Here is a 17,689-nt window from a genome sequence, read left to right as displayed (position 1 = left end):
AACTGAGATGGAGGTAGTTATAATGAAATGCTAATAACTGCCAGGAAAATTACAGAGTTGTTTGGAGCTGCTGGGTCTGCCAAGCAGCTGCCAGGAGTACTGTGTTTCTCCCCTTCACTTCTCCTAGCTTACTGATTTTCAGCAAAATAGGACGTTGTTCTTCAATTGCAAACTTTCAGAAAACATTCCAGCATTGATTGGATGTGTCATTCAAAAGTAATGGACAAAGAAACAGAGGAATGTTTTTCTGTTGAAACAAGGGCTTTTGATGCATACTTAGGGTGTGCTTCAACATTACACTTATCTGTTGGCACATCCCTCTGTTGTGTCAATGCAGCTCTATAGGGAAATGTCTATACATGAGGTTGCTCCCATTAACACAGATTATTTTACTGAACTGGCTTGTAGTGCAGACTCCAAAAAAGCTCTACCAGTAAAATTCACCCCTCCCATAACTCTAGCAGAGGCACAGAAACGTGCAGCAGTTCTGTAATGAAACTCTTCTAGACTGTCAGCACTAGAGAAGTTATGTGAGATGCACATCCGTAATTAGAGACCACTGGTGTTAAAACGTTTCTGTCCCTTGCCTGCCAGCTACCATGTCTTAGCCACAGGTTAACATGCCTTAGCTGCTGAAGAATGGTCAAATGCTATGCTCGATTATGAGCTGTGGGAGTGTGACCTTCATCGTAAGAGGAAACGCAGTCCAAGCCCCTTCACCTGTTCGTGAGTTGAATACTGTCTCATTGGCAGCGATTCACAAATGAAGATGGCACAGCAAGTACATGGATGGTGAATTTAAAGCCAGAGTAGATTAATGATTAAGTCAGCATGTGTATGCCAGAGGCAGCATAAACAGCTAACCCATCAGGAGCTGGAGCCTTCAGACCACGGCCAGTTCAGCCAGATTTTAACTGATATGGCTACTGCACGTAGACTCCTACCTGAGAAGTCAGTGTTTGGGCTCTGCTTCGCAAGGACCTACCTACCTCATGTGCCACATTGCTTTCTTTGGCGTTTTCAGCCATGTAACACACGGGATTTCAAATTTCCAGCATGAATATAAAACTCAAGGCTTTGCTTTAAAACTCGAATCAGTGGCCTTTGTAAAAGGTTAGTCATCTTCTACATCAAGGCCATGCCCGCAGGCACTGCCTACTGCACTTCACCTTGAAACAAATGAGCCCACGTTCTTTTCCAGATCACCCACATGCCAACCCGGAGGAGCCCATTAACTTAGGCTGTTCCAAATGTGGGCCCAAGGCCTTTGCTTGCTGCCAGGAGCAACCCCAAAAGGACTTGGGGCCGCTGTGGAGGGCTCTTCTCTTTGTTCGAGGTACTGAGGAGAGCTCTGGGACACGGAAAACTGAAGGTGTTTCTCTGTAACTTTCTTCCCGCATTTAAGAGTGAAAAATTCAGAATGTGGCCGGAGCTTCACTCAAAACCGATGGAAATCACCCATCTTTATTAGAGGCACCCAAAACGACCAACACACCTGCCCTCACCGGGATTTACCCCACAAAGTCACTCATCAGCATAACGTGTATCACATTCTGAGGCCGGAGCCGGCCGAGGCCGCGCAGCCCCGAGTAAGGCGGCTCCGGGATTCACGGTGCCGCGCGTTACGGGCCGCCCTCCTCACGGAGGACACCTTCCTCGGGCTTCCCCCGCCGGCAAGGTGCATCTCTGCGGAGGCAGGACCTCCGCCGCCGCCTTAGCAAACGGCCGCCGCGGCTGCCGGCCCCGGCGCGCTTTCCTGACCCCCCAGCTCCTGCTCCCGGCGCGTCCCCGGCCCCTCCCTCCTCCCTAACGGACACCGCCAGCAGCGAACCCCGCCCCCTGCCCGGCGCAACGCCCGGTCACGCCGTCCCGCCCCTCAGGTCCTGGCAGAGCGCGTGACCTCTGCTGGCTTCAAGACCGACTTCCGGCTCCGCCTCGGTGTTCCCGGTAAATCCGTCCGGCTGAGGACGCCAGGGGTGGCGGACGGTTGGGTGGTGTACATGCGCCGGGGAACCCGGAAGTGGCTTTTCGGTGCTGCCGGAGCGGCAGGAGCAGCCTGTGCGGGGCTCTTGCGGCTCGGGCCGCCCGGTGAGGGCGGCGGATGGGCGGGAGGCGCGGAGCCTCGGAGGCCTTTGAAGGTGCAGGTAAAGGGGTCCTGAGAGGGAGTGGGGCTGGGGCTGGGAAGTGTGAGGCGTGTTCCGAAGGTATGGGCGGGGGGGTCCCGCCTTGGTGACGGTGCCCGCGGGGGCTGATGGAGGTGGGGAAGGGTCCCCGCGGGGTGGGAGTGGGAGGGGGGTGGGGGCAAGTGTTAGCATAGCTTCAGCTTGGGTTCTGAAGGATTTTGCTTAGGGTAGGGGTGGCACGAAGCTGACGTTTCGGTACTTGAGAGGTGGGATCGGTGAGGTGTATCTCGGGTGGTGCTTTGCTGTGGGCTTTTGCCAGTTAAAAGTGACAGGGTTTCTGTTTTAAATCTTACAGGAGTGCATAATAGACTGCTTGACCTTGTGCTGCTCTGCCTCTTTATTTGTGTTGGCTTGTCTTTTCATAGTAAGCCAGTTACTGGTTCATATGTGTTTACATCTGTTTATATAGAAGCTGGAAATAGATGTGCTTTTGTCTTGGTATATATATCATCTTCACAGTCTACCACTGTATATAGGCATATATGTTTTGAAAGCAGAAGTTGAAATGTAATTTTCCCAAACTCTGAAGAACGTGACTGTTGCTTTACTGAAAATTAGGCTGATAGATTTACAAAGAATATCTCCTTGTCTTTTCCTAGTGCTTGAGCTGTAAAACAGACATCTTCCAGAATGCTGGAATCCTATGTAACTCCGATTTTGATGAGCTATGTGAATCGCTACATTAAGAACTTGAAGCCGTCAGATCTACAGTTGTCGCTCTGGGGAGGAGATGTTGTACTTAGTAAACTTGAATTAAAGTTGGATGTACTTGAACAGGTATGTTATCTTTACAGTAGTTACAGTCTGTGTCTTTGATTTAAAATAGATTTGCTAAATAATTTATGTTGGTCTGCACAGTTAGTTTAGCACTTGCTGGTTTTCTTATGGAAATTCTTCCCTCCCCCATTTGGTTACTCTTGCATTAATTCCATGCTATTTGTTTAGTAATGAATGATAGTTCTCTGCATATTCTTTAAATTGAAAGATACATGTATGTCTGTGAGGAGAAAGGCCTTTTGTGGGTGTTTGTTTTCTTTTGGTACATTACCAACATTAACTAAGTTGCTTTTCCAGGCATGTTTACTAATTGTGTATAATAATCAATGCAAAATATCATGAAGTAAAGTAGAATCTCTCCTTAATTATGCATGCTAAACACAGATTTGTGTTCTCTATGTTGTCTTACAACTCCAGTTTTCATCACTCCAGTTGTATCTAAACTGAAAAGAAGTTGAGGGGCAGATTTGATTAACTGGTTTGTGTGGATTAGATCAGAGGGTCTGTAAAATTTAACCTTAAAAAGACAGGTTTGGCCCAGTAAAACACTTGATAATAAAATTTGGAGCCTGCTGTTAATATGAACTACTTAGTCCTTCTGATAAGACGTATTTCCTTCTATGCTTATCTGAGTTGACAACTTAAGGAGTTCAGTGTGCGAGACAGATCAAGCTGTTTGTTGTTTTGCATGGTGTAGTGAGTCTTAGCTAGAGTCCTGTGTACAGATGTTGTCCAACTGAAGGAGCTGAGAAATGTGGCAAAAAAATAATGGGAGATTTTGACAATATGGCCATTGAAACGAGTGGAAGGCAGTGAATGTGTCTTAAAACTTTGAATAAAATGAGACGCGATGGGCAAGACAAGAAACAATGGAATAAATTTCATGTAGGGAGGCTTGGATTAGACATCAGGGCAAACTCTCATGTTTTAGTCTGAAACCTTTTAAAACATGGAAGAAACATTTATGGCTTATTAACTGTCTATGCTCCTATTCTCGATGAGGAGTGTCCTGGTTCTGGCCAGGCCAGAGTTGACCTCCCTGAGCAGCCAGCCCAGGTGAGATGAGTTAGCTGGGGCTATTTTCCACACCACCTGACATCACTCCCCCATAAAAAGGGCTGTTTGGGGAGAGGCACTCCTGAGTGCCTTCAGGGCAGTGAGTGTGGCTGGGCATCAGGTCTGTCCTCTGTTGTGTGGTACTCTTGTCATCGGGTCTGTAAGGTACTCTGTGTTTTTGCCATGGGCTGTTATTGTTCCCTTTTCATGTTGCTTTTGTCAGTAAACTGTCCTAATCCATGGAGGCTCTGTCTTTCTCCTCTGGGAGTGAGAGAGTGGCACTAAGCTACTGCTTGGGGCTGAGCCACCACAAGGAGACAGTCTTTCAAGACATCCTGTCCTATTTTCTGTGCCTCTTTAAAAAGCCTGATTTGTCCTCCTGTAAGTATTCAGTAGCCTCTGTTTTCTCTCAAGTCTTCTAGTTCCTTAGTTTCTTAGTCCATACAGCTGATGTGGATACTAGACTTCAGTTGTGCAGAACATGTTCCTCCCATGAATGCTCAAAGCCTTTTTCAGTGTATACATTGTGGAGTCAAGGAAGGGTTGATCAGACGGTAATTCTGGAGGTCATCTAGTGCAGCCTCCTGTCTGAGCAGTGCTGTTGCCAGTGTTATGTCAGATCAGCTTGTGGTTTGCTCCAGTGGAGTCTTGAAATATCTTGTCTTGGTTGTGGACGTGCCTTCTTTGGGTAAACTGCTCTGGTGCTATACTGCGTAGAGAGAAAATTAATCCTAATAACAAATGATGTGGGATGGGCATAACAAACTTGCTATTACCTGGTGCTGTTAGGATTTTGCTGCTGTCATCGGTGTTGTTCCATTTCAAATAGTTGCAGTTTGCTGACTGGTGATCCCTGGCTTCCTATTTGTCTGGTTATGTAGCAGCTGGGTGCCTAAATATTGAGTGGGGTCTGTTGCTGTCATGGCTCTCCTGTATGGCAACGTTTGTGCCTCCACCTGCACTCATGTATTACCAGTCTGAATGAGGATGTAAATATGCAATGAAAACAAATCTAGCTCAGATTTTTTTATGTCTCTATTTGTCTGCATGTTTATGTGAAAAGAAGTTACCTTAATTTGGCTATTGTTATTCTTTGGAACTTGCCTGGACCCACAGACTGCATTTAGGGATTGTGCTGTATGCTTAGTCAGCAAAGCTCCGTGAGTGTGTAGTATGTGGTAATACAACATCCCTAAGCCTTTGCAGTTGGCAGGGAGCTCCCTTGAAAAGCTGCTCTCTGGAAAAAAATACCAGTATATTTGGATTTATTTGGATTCTGTGTCTGGATGGATGAATAATATACAGGTTACCTTAACTACTCTGCCCTCTCCCTGGTAGTGTTCAAGGCCAGGTTGGATGGGCCTGTGGTCTAGTGAGAGGTGTCCCTGCCTAAGGGACCTTCCAGCCCTAACCATTCTATGATTCTAACATCCTTTCTGGCCTGGGCTGTTATTCCAGCCTGGTTCCCTGCTCCTTACGTGGCATGAACCCAGCCTTAATTTCATGCTTTAGGCTTTGTATACAAATGTGTGTACCCTGGATATCTTTGTCTGGAGCCTTAAACATTTTCAAAGAATTCCAGCTTTTGTGGAACTGTATGTAATTATTTGGGAACACTAGCATAGGTACCAAACTACCTGGACAGAGCACCTTACAACAGATTTGGGAACAAGTCTGTGCATTTTCCTGTTTACCTTTTACCTCAGCTGATGTTAGCATGCCCATGTCATTTTGTGCTCATACAGGCCACCAAGCAGAATTCCAAAAACCAGCTGAGAACAGAGCACAAAATGCTTTCTTCTAGTAGATCCCTTGGTTTGTTCAGCCTGGAGAAAAGGAGGCTGAGGGGAGACCTCATCGTGGTCTGTGGCTTCCTGACAACGGGGAGCAAAAGGGCAGGCACTGATCTCCTCTCTTTGGTGACCAGTGATAGAACCCAAATGGGAATGATATGAAGCTGTGACATGGGAGGTATAGGCTCTGAGAGGGTGGTCGGGCACTGGAACAGGCTCCCCAGGGAAGTGGTCCACAGCACTGAGCTTGACACGTTCAAGAAGTGTCTGGATGATGCTCTCAGTGACGTGCTGTGACTTGGCTGGCCCTGTGTGGATTCAGGAGTTGTACTCGGTGATCCTTAGGGGTCCCTTCCAACTCAAGATATACTGTGATTCGATGATTTCTGTTCACACAGTGATACCAAAGAGACAACACACATGGGGAGCTTTTTTTTTCCCCCTGCTTGTCTGTATGTCCATAATACTGTATCATATTATGTTGACTAGTTTACAAACTCAGAAAGGAAAGGTAAAGCAGAAGGTGAAGGAGAACTCGATCCAAAGATCAAATTTTATTATAGTGTGGACTCCTAATAACTGAAAGAATTTAAAAACAAATATAAAAATGCTAATATACTTTAAAGATAATTCTAAGGAAATCAGGGCATTAAAATATCCTTACTGTAAGTGTCTTTGTTATGTATCACTGGATTACTTGTGAAATGCAGCCTTGAATGTGGTGAAAAGGCGTTTGAGTTAATACTGATGTGGAGGAAACAGTACTTGCCTATTACCCTGAGGTCTGTGAACCTTTTACTTTAGAGCAAGGGGAGATTTTAGGGTAAGACAAATTATGGTCATCTAGTTGGCAGTCTCATGTGATGTCTGTCAGTTCTGTGTCAAGCCTAGGAGCCATTCCAGTCATCATTCTTGGAGGGCTTTATATGTTGTACAAGTAAAATCTAAATTATGAAGTATAATCAGTCATAAGTATAAATTATATTAAGAATTTAATGCAGTACTTGATGAAAGGGGAAAGACCACACAGGAATGGAGAAGAAATGAAAATGGTCTTTGTTATGTTGTATTTTGAACAAGTTTCTAAATTTGGCACACACTTGTATTGTCGGCTGAAATGCCACAACAAAGATTTCTCTGCAGTGCTTTATGGAAACTTGCTTGTGCAATTAGGGTAATGTCAGACAACATTTGCATTTAAATTCATTTGAAAAAGAAGAGTTGTGTCTTCTAAATATGTTGAACACTTGGTTGTATTGCATCAATTTGAAAGAATTACTACTTCTGTTCAATTTCTTCCAGTTAACTAAACAAAAATGAGAATGTGTTAAATCCATCCAGCAAACACAGTGGAAAAAAATCTATTCTAGACTGCCTTTTGATGTAAACTCATAACTTACACTCGTGAACACAAGTCAGGATCTAAATAGACAATGTGGTATTGATGAGTGATATAATTTTTCTTGAAAGGAAGTTTATTTCTATTACAGTTAACAGTGATGGCTTGCTATCCTGATTCATGAAAGCATTGTCTCTTAAGTTGTAATGTATTTTTAGACTGTTTACTTGTTAAATAATTTATTTCTATAGCCCACTCCATGCCTCCCCCCTGGCCCCAAGCTGGGAGAAGATATTTTTTTACTTATTGTATGATCAGTGTAGCAACTTCTGTAGTTGAACTGCTCAGTACTTGTTTTTCGGTGGCTTAACTGAAATGGGCTGGATCAAAATTTTCTTTGTCTTGGTTGTAAGCCTAAGGCTGAATTTTTAGGAGAGGGGATTTTAGCTGAAGTCCCTCAGTATATTAGTGAATAAGATGACTCTAGTATATTAGTGGATGAATGGATGGACTGTGGAGTTGGGCGGATAGTAATCTTATGAAATTCAACCATGGCAAGTGTAGGGCCCTGCATCTAGGGAGGGATAACCCCAGACACCAGTACAGGTTAGTCCAGAGGAGGATCTGGGAGTCCTGGTGGTAAAGACATTATCCATGGCCAGCAATGTGCCCTCATGGCCAAGAAGGCCAGTGGTGTCCTGGAGTACATTAAGAAGAGCATGGTCAGCCAGTCAAGGGAGGTTCTCTTCCTCTGCTCGGCCACAGGGGATGGTGAGGCCACATCTGGAGTGCTGTGAGTTTTGGGCTCTTCAGTTCCAGAAAGACAGGGAACTACTGGAGAGAGTCCAGCAGAGGGCTACAAAGATGAAGAGGGAACTGGAGCATATCTTGTATGAGGACTGGCTGAAAGTGCTGGGGCTATTCAGCCTGGAGACAACTGAGATGGGGATCTGATCAACACTTATAAATATCTAAAGGGTGGATGTCAAAAGGATGCATCCAGACTTTTTTTGGTGGTGCCTGGCAACAGGACAAGAGCCAGTGGGCAGAAACTGGAGTACAGGAAGTTCCATCTCAACATGAGGAAAAACGTCTTAACTGTGAGGGTGACAGAGCACTGGGACAGGCTGTCCAGAGAGGCTGTGGAGTCTCCTTCTCTGGAGATATTCAGAACCTGCCTGGATGCCTAGCTGTGCAATGTGCTCTGGGTGATCCTGCAGGGGGCTTGGACTAGATGATCTCCAGAGGTTCCTTCCAGCACTGGCTGTTCTGTGATTAGGAAACATTTCTTTATGAAGAAGGTGGTCAAACACTCAATTAGGCTTCCTGGAGAGGTGGTCAATGCCCCAAGCCTGGCAGTGTGTAAGGCATTTGAACAATGACCTTAACATGCTGTAACTTTGGGCCAGGCAGTTGGACTAGATAATTGTCCCTTCCAACTGAAAATATTTTTTCTGTTGGGCAAAATTATCACCCAGTGTTTGGGAGACTTAAATTCACTTCTCTCTCTACCTGAAAAGATTCATACCTGAAGTTTCATCTTAAATGGTGTGAGACACAAACACCAGGCTAGAAGTAGCTCCAAGTGAAGACATATGCTGTTTTTTCTCTGTTAGTACTTGAAACTCCTATAGCTGAAAAATGTCAGGGTAGGAGATCAGAAAGGTAAGAAAATAGGTCATTGTTGAAGCATTATCATTAGAATACGGAGTATGGAGAATGCTAACTTAAAATTCTGACATAGTTATCAAATATTGTTTCTTTGTTTTGCACTAAGCACTTATTTTCATTATTGAAAATCTTGATTTGTAGTCCTTGGACCGGGTTACTACCTGACAGTTCTGCTTCCTAGGAGATCCTCTGAAGCTACTGGGGAAACTTCAACACTTTGTCTGTTAAATAATTTATCTAAACTGTGGCACCTTGTTCCCTCCTGACTTGCTGCATGCAGCAGCTGGCCAGATGGGGCTGTCCTACAGAGGTGTGATCTATGCGTTGAGTGCGTGGAATGCATTTGTTAGGAGTAGTTCTGGACTAACTTGCACCAGTGTTTAAAGCAGCATGGCATCCATGTTAGGCCTTGGTAAGGTAAAGCCTGGCTTTGCCAATGAAGAATTTAATAACTTTCTATTTACTGAGAGGTTCGATGTGAGTGGGGCAGCAGTGGCCAATCTTAAGGGCACCGAGGTCTTGCTACTCAAAGTACTAAAACATTTTGGAAGAAATTGCCTTGCTGTGACTTTGTCAGTGTATAATTCCAATTTTGTGCTCTTCAGAATAATGCAGGTTGCATATCATGCAAAGTATTTACTTTGACCTGGTTTATTTTCACTTGTCCCCTGAATAGTGAGTGACATGTCTTACGATAACGTCACATGAGGTGGCTCTGAACTGCCCTTTGTTATCAAGGACATGGTAATCCAAATGTTGTCTTTGAACAGACTAATTGTAATGTAATTGTGCAAGCAATTATAAAGCCAAAGCTCATGGTGTACTGCTCATGAGGAGAGGGAAAATATATTTTGACTTAAGGTTTGTGCTAGAATTGGACTGTTTTAAATTACAAATGTCTTGAATTTCGGTATGTTTCAGTAGTTAATTCACCACTCTGTGTTATTGTTGTTAGGAGCTGAAGCTGCCATTTACTTTTTTAAGTGGGCATATTCATGAACTCCGGATTCACGTGCCATGGACAAAACTGGGATCAGAACCAGTTGTCATCACTATCAATACAATGGAATGTATCTTGAAATTGAAGGATGGTGCTCAGGTAAGAACTGTGCTCAATGTTTTTCTTACATGGAGACGTTGGGAGTGATAGCTTCTGTAGGTTGCTCTCTCCAAAGCCATCTGAAGAATCAGCCATGCGCAGTTGCGGTCCCTGTTACTTTTCCAAGAGGTTAATACTGTTCTCATCACAGCTGGTATCTTCTGCCCTTATGTGTGTCTTTAATTCTTTATTAACTGTTCTTGCTGATGTAACAGTGTGTTAGTAGTGCTCTGCCTGAGCTCTCCTATGACTAGACAAGGATTTCAAGAGCTATATAGCATCTTGCATGCTTCCAGCTTCTGCCCCTCAAGAAGTAGTTGCTTGAGACAGCTGTGTGTGATACCATTGAGCATTGGGTGTCTTTCAAAAGATGCGTTGTTATTACTGAAGGAGTGCTTTAAAGATCCCAGAGTGTAATCCTTGTTTCCCTTTAGAAGTTATAGTACTTTCTTAAGTGTACTTGGAAGACTTCTTACATGTAAGGGTCTCAAAGGGCTTTTTCTTCAGTCGCTTGCAGTAATTAGTCCATTACACCATTTCACAGGCTCAGGAAAGGTATTTTTTCTGACACAAGCTGGAATATTCAGTGGCTCAATCTTGTTATAAGTCTAATTTAGTTAACTTTTTGCATATACTTGCATTTGTGAACTTTTTGTTAAGTTGAACAAATTGATTTTCTTTTTTTAGTCATTGTGGTGCTTTACCTATAGAGGGTTTGTAGCATGTGTGGGGGTTTTTTAAGCCTTGTTCACATTTTTAATTTCAACATAGTCCTCTAATTATATTAAGGGACATGCAAAAGAAAAAGTTGCAATTTCTGCAAAGCTCTCAAGTGTTTGGTAGGGTGCTTGATAAGCTGTTAACATTTAACATCCATAGTTAGATACAAGGCAACACTTTTCTGTTATTTTTGATATTATAATATTCTCTTACAGTTCTAGAGGTAAAAGGTTTTTGTTGCTGGAATAGACATCTCTAGTCCTAGGTGTGCCATCCACATAGCATATGCTTGCATTCTGTAGTTGCACTTTATCTATGTACATATGCATGTGTGCACACACCAACAGCCAATGCTAAGTACTTTTCCAATGTTAAAGTAAGATTTTTCAGGCCAGATGTTCCATGTGAAATGTGTTTTAGAAGCAGCAAATAACAACTAATTATAGAGGTTGCAGAAAAAGACTTCTAGCTCATGACTTTGTGCAACCCAGAACTAATATTAGATATGGGACCATGCAGATGGCTACTGCTGGAATGATCAGATTTCCTGCTTGCATGGTATTTGAAACTTAAATTTTGTGGTGCATACAGCAAAAGGTCAAGTGTCACGAATGTAAAGCACTCTCAAAACAAGTATTTGTTACAGATGTTTAAGATTCAGAGGCTAGAAGGATTTTTGAAAATTGTAACTGACATTTGAACAAATTATTCAGTGGTATGTATGCTCAGGAGGGTGAAATTTGGATATGTGCCATAGAAGGATTATCTTTGACTAAAAAGAATGTAAATGAAAGCACTTTTATATTTTCTGAGGATATAGTTTTAAAAATTGACAGCTTTAATTTTATTTCTTAAATTACTATTTGAAAGTGTTTTATAAAAATAAAATGTTTTGACAATTTCCTGGGCTCTGACTTCCAGTGTGACAGCATGCTTGGCTAAAATCAGTTGTCATTAAAAATCTTTGTAATCAGTGAATAAAAACTCCTGAATGAAATGGTATGTTTCTGTGGAAAATTGTAGTGAAATGAATTTTCATTGAGTTTTGCTTCAACTAGGACTGTTCTGCAAGAATTTTATATCAGCCAAGAGCATAATTAACAAGAAAGTTTAGTTCTCAAAGACTTATTGGCTTGATCCTGCTTTTCCTTCTTCAGATGACACCTTTAATGAGCACACACACACCTTCACCTGAGCAAAAAATAGTCACGTGTATTCCTTGGAAAGGGGTTATTTCAAAGCACGTTGATTTTGAGCATGTATGGGGATTAAAATACATGGCATTGTCTGAGGGTATTGCCCAGTGGACCCTACAGAATTTTTAGTAAAAAACTCTCACTCTGTGTTTTTGAAAAGTGTCAGCCACTTGGGATTGATTTTGTAAATCTCTGCTTTGCTCTGGTGCTCTGTCATTGTTAGTTGAGTTTTGGTGTTACATTGGTGTGTTGGTGTGGGTGCTTGTCTTTTGGGTGGGTTTTTTTTTGTTGCTGTTAGTGCTATTGCAGCATCTCCTCAGCTGAGAAGTTTTGCGTGGACAGTAATGGCTCAACTTCCAGTCTTATGCTGATATTCTCCTTTCCTAAGCAGAAGTCCTGTGTAAGTGGTGCATGCAGCACCCAGTGATATGTAAATACACAGCGTAGATTTAGTGGTAATTTTAGTGACTTGTGAAGGTTGGAGTGTTTAGAAGATCATTTTCTCTTCCTGTGCTTTTCCTCCACAGGTGGTACTATGACTTCTAAAACCATAAATGTGGCTGCTTTATGCTAAAAGTGCGTCAGGAACGGAACTTTGCTGTGATTAAACTGGTGTTGAACATGCTTTGTGTGTGCTGTTTTGGTCATGGATTTGGTTAATGCCAGTAATTGAAGTAGACATTGGGTGTGAGGCATTTTGCATTGTTTTTGATGTCTGTCAGCTTAGTGTAGCTGTGCCTGTTTTCTTGCTCCCGACCCATAATCTTTGCAGCACTGACTTTTAAGTATGACCACTTAAAATGTTACCGAATTCATGAAATGTGGTAAGTATGATTTGAAATGTGCTCTTACTCATTTAAATGTGATTCTGAAGTTTGCTTGGCTTACATATGTTATAGTAACTGAGTCCCATGAGATTTGTTCTTCATGAAGGTTTTATTTCAGAGGGTGGTTAAAGTTCCAGTATTATATTCTTCTCATTACTTATCTCTGCATATTAAATCTCAGGATTTTTTTATATGGAATTGAAATCCCCTTGCCAAGCTGCTCTTAATACTCTTTTTTTCTACATAATCTCTTTTTAAATTGTGATTTTATTTTTAAAAGCTATTTGACATTCTTTGCTCATTTCTCTTCCCTTCCATGCTACAATAAGTCTTCAAATTCAGTGTGTACAAATCAGAAGGACAAGCCCGTGTCTGTTTCCTTCACCTTCCTGGCATTATGACTAACCACAGGACTCATCTTCTTTATGTTCAACCTTGAGTTCTGTGGCTTTTAGTCTTGGAACTGACGCAAATGAGGAGAATCAAGGAGAGATGGATTATCTGTATAGCTACTTCACTTTGAGTCCTTGCCTTTAACCGGGATACAGTGCATCAGGGATATGCTGATGTGTATGAAGATGAAAACTCTCTACCCCAAGGATAACTAATTATTGAATCGGGGAAGACTGTTAGATACAAGCACTTACAGGGGCACAGGGAAACCAAGTAGTTGTTTGGATCAACATACAGACAATTAAGCACTGTTCCTTTTATGAGGCATTACAAAGGAGGTTTTGAAGGAATGTAATAACTTCGCGGAACCCGTGGAGAACAGCCCACAAGCATGAATGTCAGAATAGCAGACACATATTCTTATCTGACAATCAGTAGAGACTGTCATCAAAGAATGCTGAAAGCAGAAATTGGTCTTGACTGGGAAATGATTGAGATGGTAGATAGGGTATGTGGACGGGTTATGAAGGACTTTGAAAGTGAAGACAGAAGGCTTGTGTTTGAGGGTATAGTTACATAATGTGTTTGCTTAAGTGGTAAAGCTAGCTCTGGGTCTGGAGCAGTGTTTTGCTATTTTTCCCTTCTCACCTGGGTTGTTGTAAGTAGTTCAATAGTAGCTTTTTGGAGAAGCACTCCTGGTTTTTCCATTCAGATGCGTGCATATGCTGTTCAGCGATAGCAAAAAATATGGCAAGAGTTTGAGTCAGAGGACTAACAGTCTTTAATGTCTTACCTTTCTGTTTTCTTCTGCTTGTGTAGAAGCTCAAGATCTCTCTAAAATTTTATTACTCATTTTCATAATGGTATCTTTAGCTCAGTAAATCTGATACTGAGCTAAACTTTGTATGTATACAAACATCAGATCAGATGTTTGTATACAAAGTTTGAGGTGAAGATTGTATCCAGAGCTGACCTGCAGGAAGCAAATGTCAGCTGGCATTGAATCATAACTGGCATATTCATCATTAACTCGAGATTGAGGGATGTGTCAATTCATGCTGCTGCTGTTTGTGTTCTAATAACTGGATGTAACAAGGGGGATTTGATCTGTTTGTGTGTGTGTGAGCATACAAATAGGTCTTTTGAAGCATAGAATCATTTTGGTTGGAAATAACCTTTAAGATCAAGTCCAACTGTTAACCTAGCACTACCAAGTCCATCACTAAACTCTGTCCCTAGGCCCTGCAACTCCACAAATACCTCCAGGGATGGTGAGTCAACCACCTGCTTGGGCAGCCTGTTCCATTCATTGACAACCCTTTTAGTGAAGAAATTTTTCCTAATACCTGATTTAAACCTCCCATGGTGCAACTTGAGGTCATTTCCCCTTCTCCTATTGCTTGTTACTTGGGAGAAAAGACCGACCCCTCACTTGACTACAACAACCTTTCAGCTCTCCCCTCAGCCTTCTCCTTTCAGGGCTAAACAGCTCTGGTTCCCTCAGCTTCTCCTCATCAGACTTGTGTTCTAGACCCTTATATAAAGGTGTGTGTGTGTATATATATAAAAGTAACAAACATTTGAAAATTATTATTTTAAAAGAAATTCCTTTGTGTAAATCAGACTTTAAGTAGAGCCTAATGCTTTCCAGAGGCCAGGTTGGATGTTTGCCCTGGGTAACCTTGTGTAGATCTAGGCTGGAGGTTGGTGTCCCTGCCTGTCGCAGGGGTGTTGGAGCTCTATGATCCTTGGGGTCCCTTCCAACCTATGCCATTCTATGATTCTATGAAAGGGTCAGGACAGTTTGGCAGAGCTATTTCCTGTCAAGAACTCCAGTCTGAAGAGTTCTTACATTTTCTGTGAATTGTTTGATGTTGATGTGAAAAGAAATGTTTTAGGTAGGAGATCATCTTTCAAGGATATTAACTTTCTAGGGGAGAAATATCTCACAAATCTCTTGCAAAAACCTGGAGTAAACTTTTTTTTTTGACAGAGGAAAGGATACAATAAAGGCAGGCTGCAACAGCTGCTAGAAAAGGCTTTGCATCATTTGGTTCAGACACTTGTCATCTTTTATTTACAGTGCTTTCAAGTGAGAGGAGATACTGAACAGCTCTTCTTAGAGCTGGTTTAGTATTCATACATTCTAGCTGGTTAAAGAAGAATGATCATGTGATTTACCTGTTTGGTGTTTTCTTGTTCGGGGTTTCTTTTTCCTACTACGTACATTAATATAAAGAGTCTTGAAAAGCAAGGTATCTGACTCTAGGCTGCAGAAATTCTGTTTGCAAGAGGAGGAGTTGCCTTTGTTGTGAATTTCAGGAAATATGCCCACAGGTACCTTTGAACATATTCTGTAGAAGTCCTTCCACTGCCATTGTGTTGCCTCAACCTAAATAGCTGGCTTGCTTACATGCATACCTGTTACCATGCTAGTCATTTGGGACAGTTTTCATGTGAATTTGTCAGCATATTTCTTTTTGAAGCCCTCTTAGTACTAAGTAAGGGTGATTTAACTACCTAAAGGGAGGTTGTAGAGAGGTGGGCATTGGTCTCTTCAGCCAGGTGACAGGAGATAGGACAAGGGGAAATGGCACAAAGTTGCACCAGGGCAGGTTTAGATTAGATATTAGGAAAAACATTTCTTACCAGAAGAGTTGTTGGGGCGTGGAACAGGCTGCCCAGGGAGGTGGTTGAGTCACCGACCCTGGATGTGTTGAAAAAAAGGGTAGATCAGATACTTAGGGATATGGTTTAGCTTAGGACAGGAATGGTTGGACCTGATGATCTTAAAGGTTTTTTCCAACCTTGTGATTCTGTGATTTCAAATGTCTGAAATTGATTGCTATGAAAGGTGTGAGTGGTCCCACTGGACTACTTCTGTGTTTATGCCTGGCCCCTAGAAGAACTTCTCCTGTTGGTTTACTGCCTACAGGAAAAGCCAGAGGGGCAGTCCTGACCTGATCCTAGTTTTAAGTCTGGTGAACATGCCTTGCTTTTAGGTGTTTCTGCTAAAGAACGAGACTTTGGCTAGTAAGCACACTTGCTTTCTGTTCCGTGCAGTAGAGAGTGAATGTCTTCATCGGCAGTGCTGTAACTGGCACCCTGAGGACTCACAGGGATAAGGCATGATAAACTGCCTCAGTGTCTTGAAAATGACTGTGACTGTGAGAAGCATCTGATTAGGAAGATGCTTTTCCGAACAGCCAAACAGTGAATGACTGATCAAGACAGGGAATGTATAAGACCCTAGTGCAGCTGGACTTTCTCCTTGTAACATTTTGCCAGTTGTTTGCTATGACTGTACACATGTGCATGAAAAGTGTAACCAAGATATGTTTTCTTACTGCCAGCTTATCTTCTAAACATGCTCTCCAGCTGTCTGAAAACTAAATGCCCATTTGATAGATTTAAAACTCAGTACTTGTATTTCTTGAACTGGTTAGTCCTGTAAATGTCAGCATTTTACATCTTTAAATAAAGAAACCAAGTACAGTGTGTTTACTGTGGTAGCAGATTCAGGGACAGAAAAGCAGTCAAAATATGTTTGAAGCTGTATTTTACTGAGGAGTTTTGACTCTGAATGCAGCTTGTTTCAAGAGGTATGTCAGAATCAGCCTGATTGTGAAAAAATGTATTGAGACCGCTTATCACAAGCGATTTGAAATAGTTCTTTTTGTGTTCAAGTGATTGCACTTCTGGAATTACAAATGTAATGAAAAGAATGCAAGGCAAGGGTATGGCTGTGTCTTGGTGTAGGTGCTGCAGGGGTAAGAAAGCTGTCAGGAACAGTGTGTAGTTATAGTTTTCCATTCAGTACCTGTACCAGCTAAAGCAATAGTATCTAGTAAGTAAATGATGCTTGTTTGCAACTTGCTTGTCTTTGAGTAAGATCTTTTCTGTGTATATCATTGTGGTGCTGTTCAGATCAGGCTTTTGCTTTTGAAGACATCTGGTTTTCCAGACTTGCTGTGCTTTGACCTCCATCATGGGGTGGTCTCAGTACTAATGAGCTGGATCCCTTTTGGCTGAAATTAAAGGGGAAAATGTACTGTAGGAGCATGATGATGTTCTCCAGCTTGTCTTGTGTGAGTTGTTAATAGAATCAGTACTCTGTGATCACTAGCCATGGTATGGTCTCAGGAGTGTAGTGAATCCCACTAGGTCAACTGAGTGTTTCTTCTCCAAAAGTTGTTCTGGCTGCCCAGTTTTGGGAAGTCTGTCTAACCCATATTTAATGCAAACATCTTTTTGTGGTTAGCATGATGGGGGTCAAGCACCGGAACGGGCTCCTCAGGGAAGTGGTCACAGCACTTGATGATCCTTATGGGTCCCTTCCAACTCAGGATATTCTATGATTCTATGACAGTAGTCATCCCACAAAGCATCTAATTATGGATATGGTGCAGCTGCCACTTTTTAAATTTTTTTCCTCTCCTCCTTTATAAAAATACATCTCTCTAGTGTTTTCTGAGTCTGCAGTAAACTTGTGTGTTCCTTCAATCCAAGGGTTCAGGGAATCATTTGTGTGGTAAGAAAGCGGAATCTATGCTTCCAGAATGATAGATTTTTATCCCTGTTCATTTATCTAATGGTTTAAGTATCAAACATTCTGCAGACAGTGGAATTGCACTG

At 42.2% G+C, this 17,689-nt stretch overlaps 1 protein-coding gene across 1 annotated transcript in view; it reads left to right on the top strand.

Annotated features, from left to right (window-relative positions):
• Positions 1-2,813: 2,813 nt before the first annotated feature.
• Positions 2,814-17,689, top strand: part of VPS13B (vacuolar protein sorting 13 homolog B) — a gene marked incomplete at both ends in the record, with an annotated part of 442,808 nt that continues 427,932 nt past the window's right edge. Inside the window, 2 exons of the mRNA XM_084260382.1 lie at positions 2,814-2,960; positions 9,775-9,918. Of these exons, the coding sequence (XP_084116508.1) occupies positions 2,814-2,960; positions 9,775-9,918 (291 nt within the window). The remainder of the gene's footprint in view (positions 2,961-9,774; positions 9,919-17,689) is intronic.

Source organism: Gallinula chloropus, assembly GCF_964237585.1.
Source record: "Gallinula chloropus genome assembly, chromosome: 2".
Classification (NCBI taxonomy): domain Eukaryota; kingdom Metazoa; phylum Chordata; class Aves; order Gruiformes; family Rallidae; genus Gallinula; species Gallinula chloropus.
This window is presented reverse-complemented; position numbering and strand designations above follow the sequence as displayed.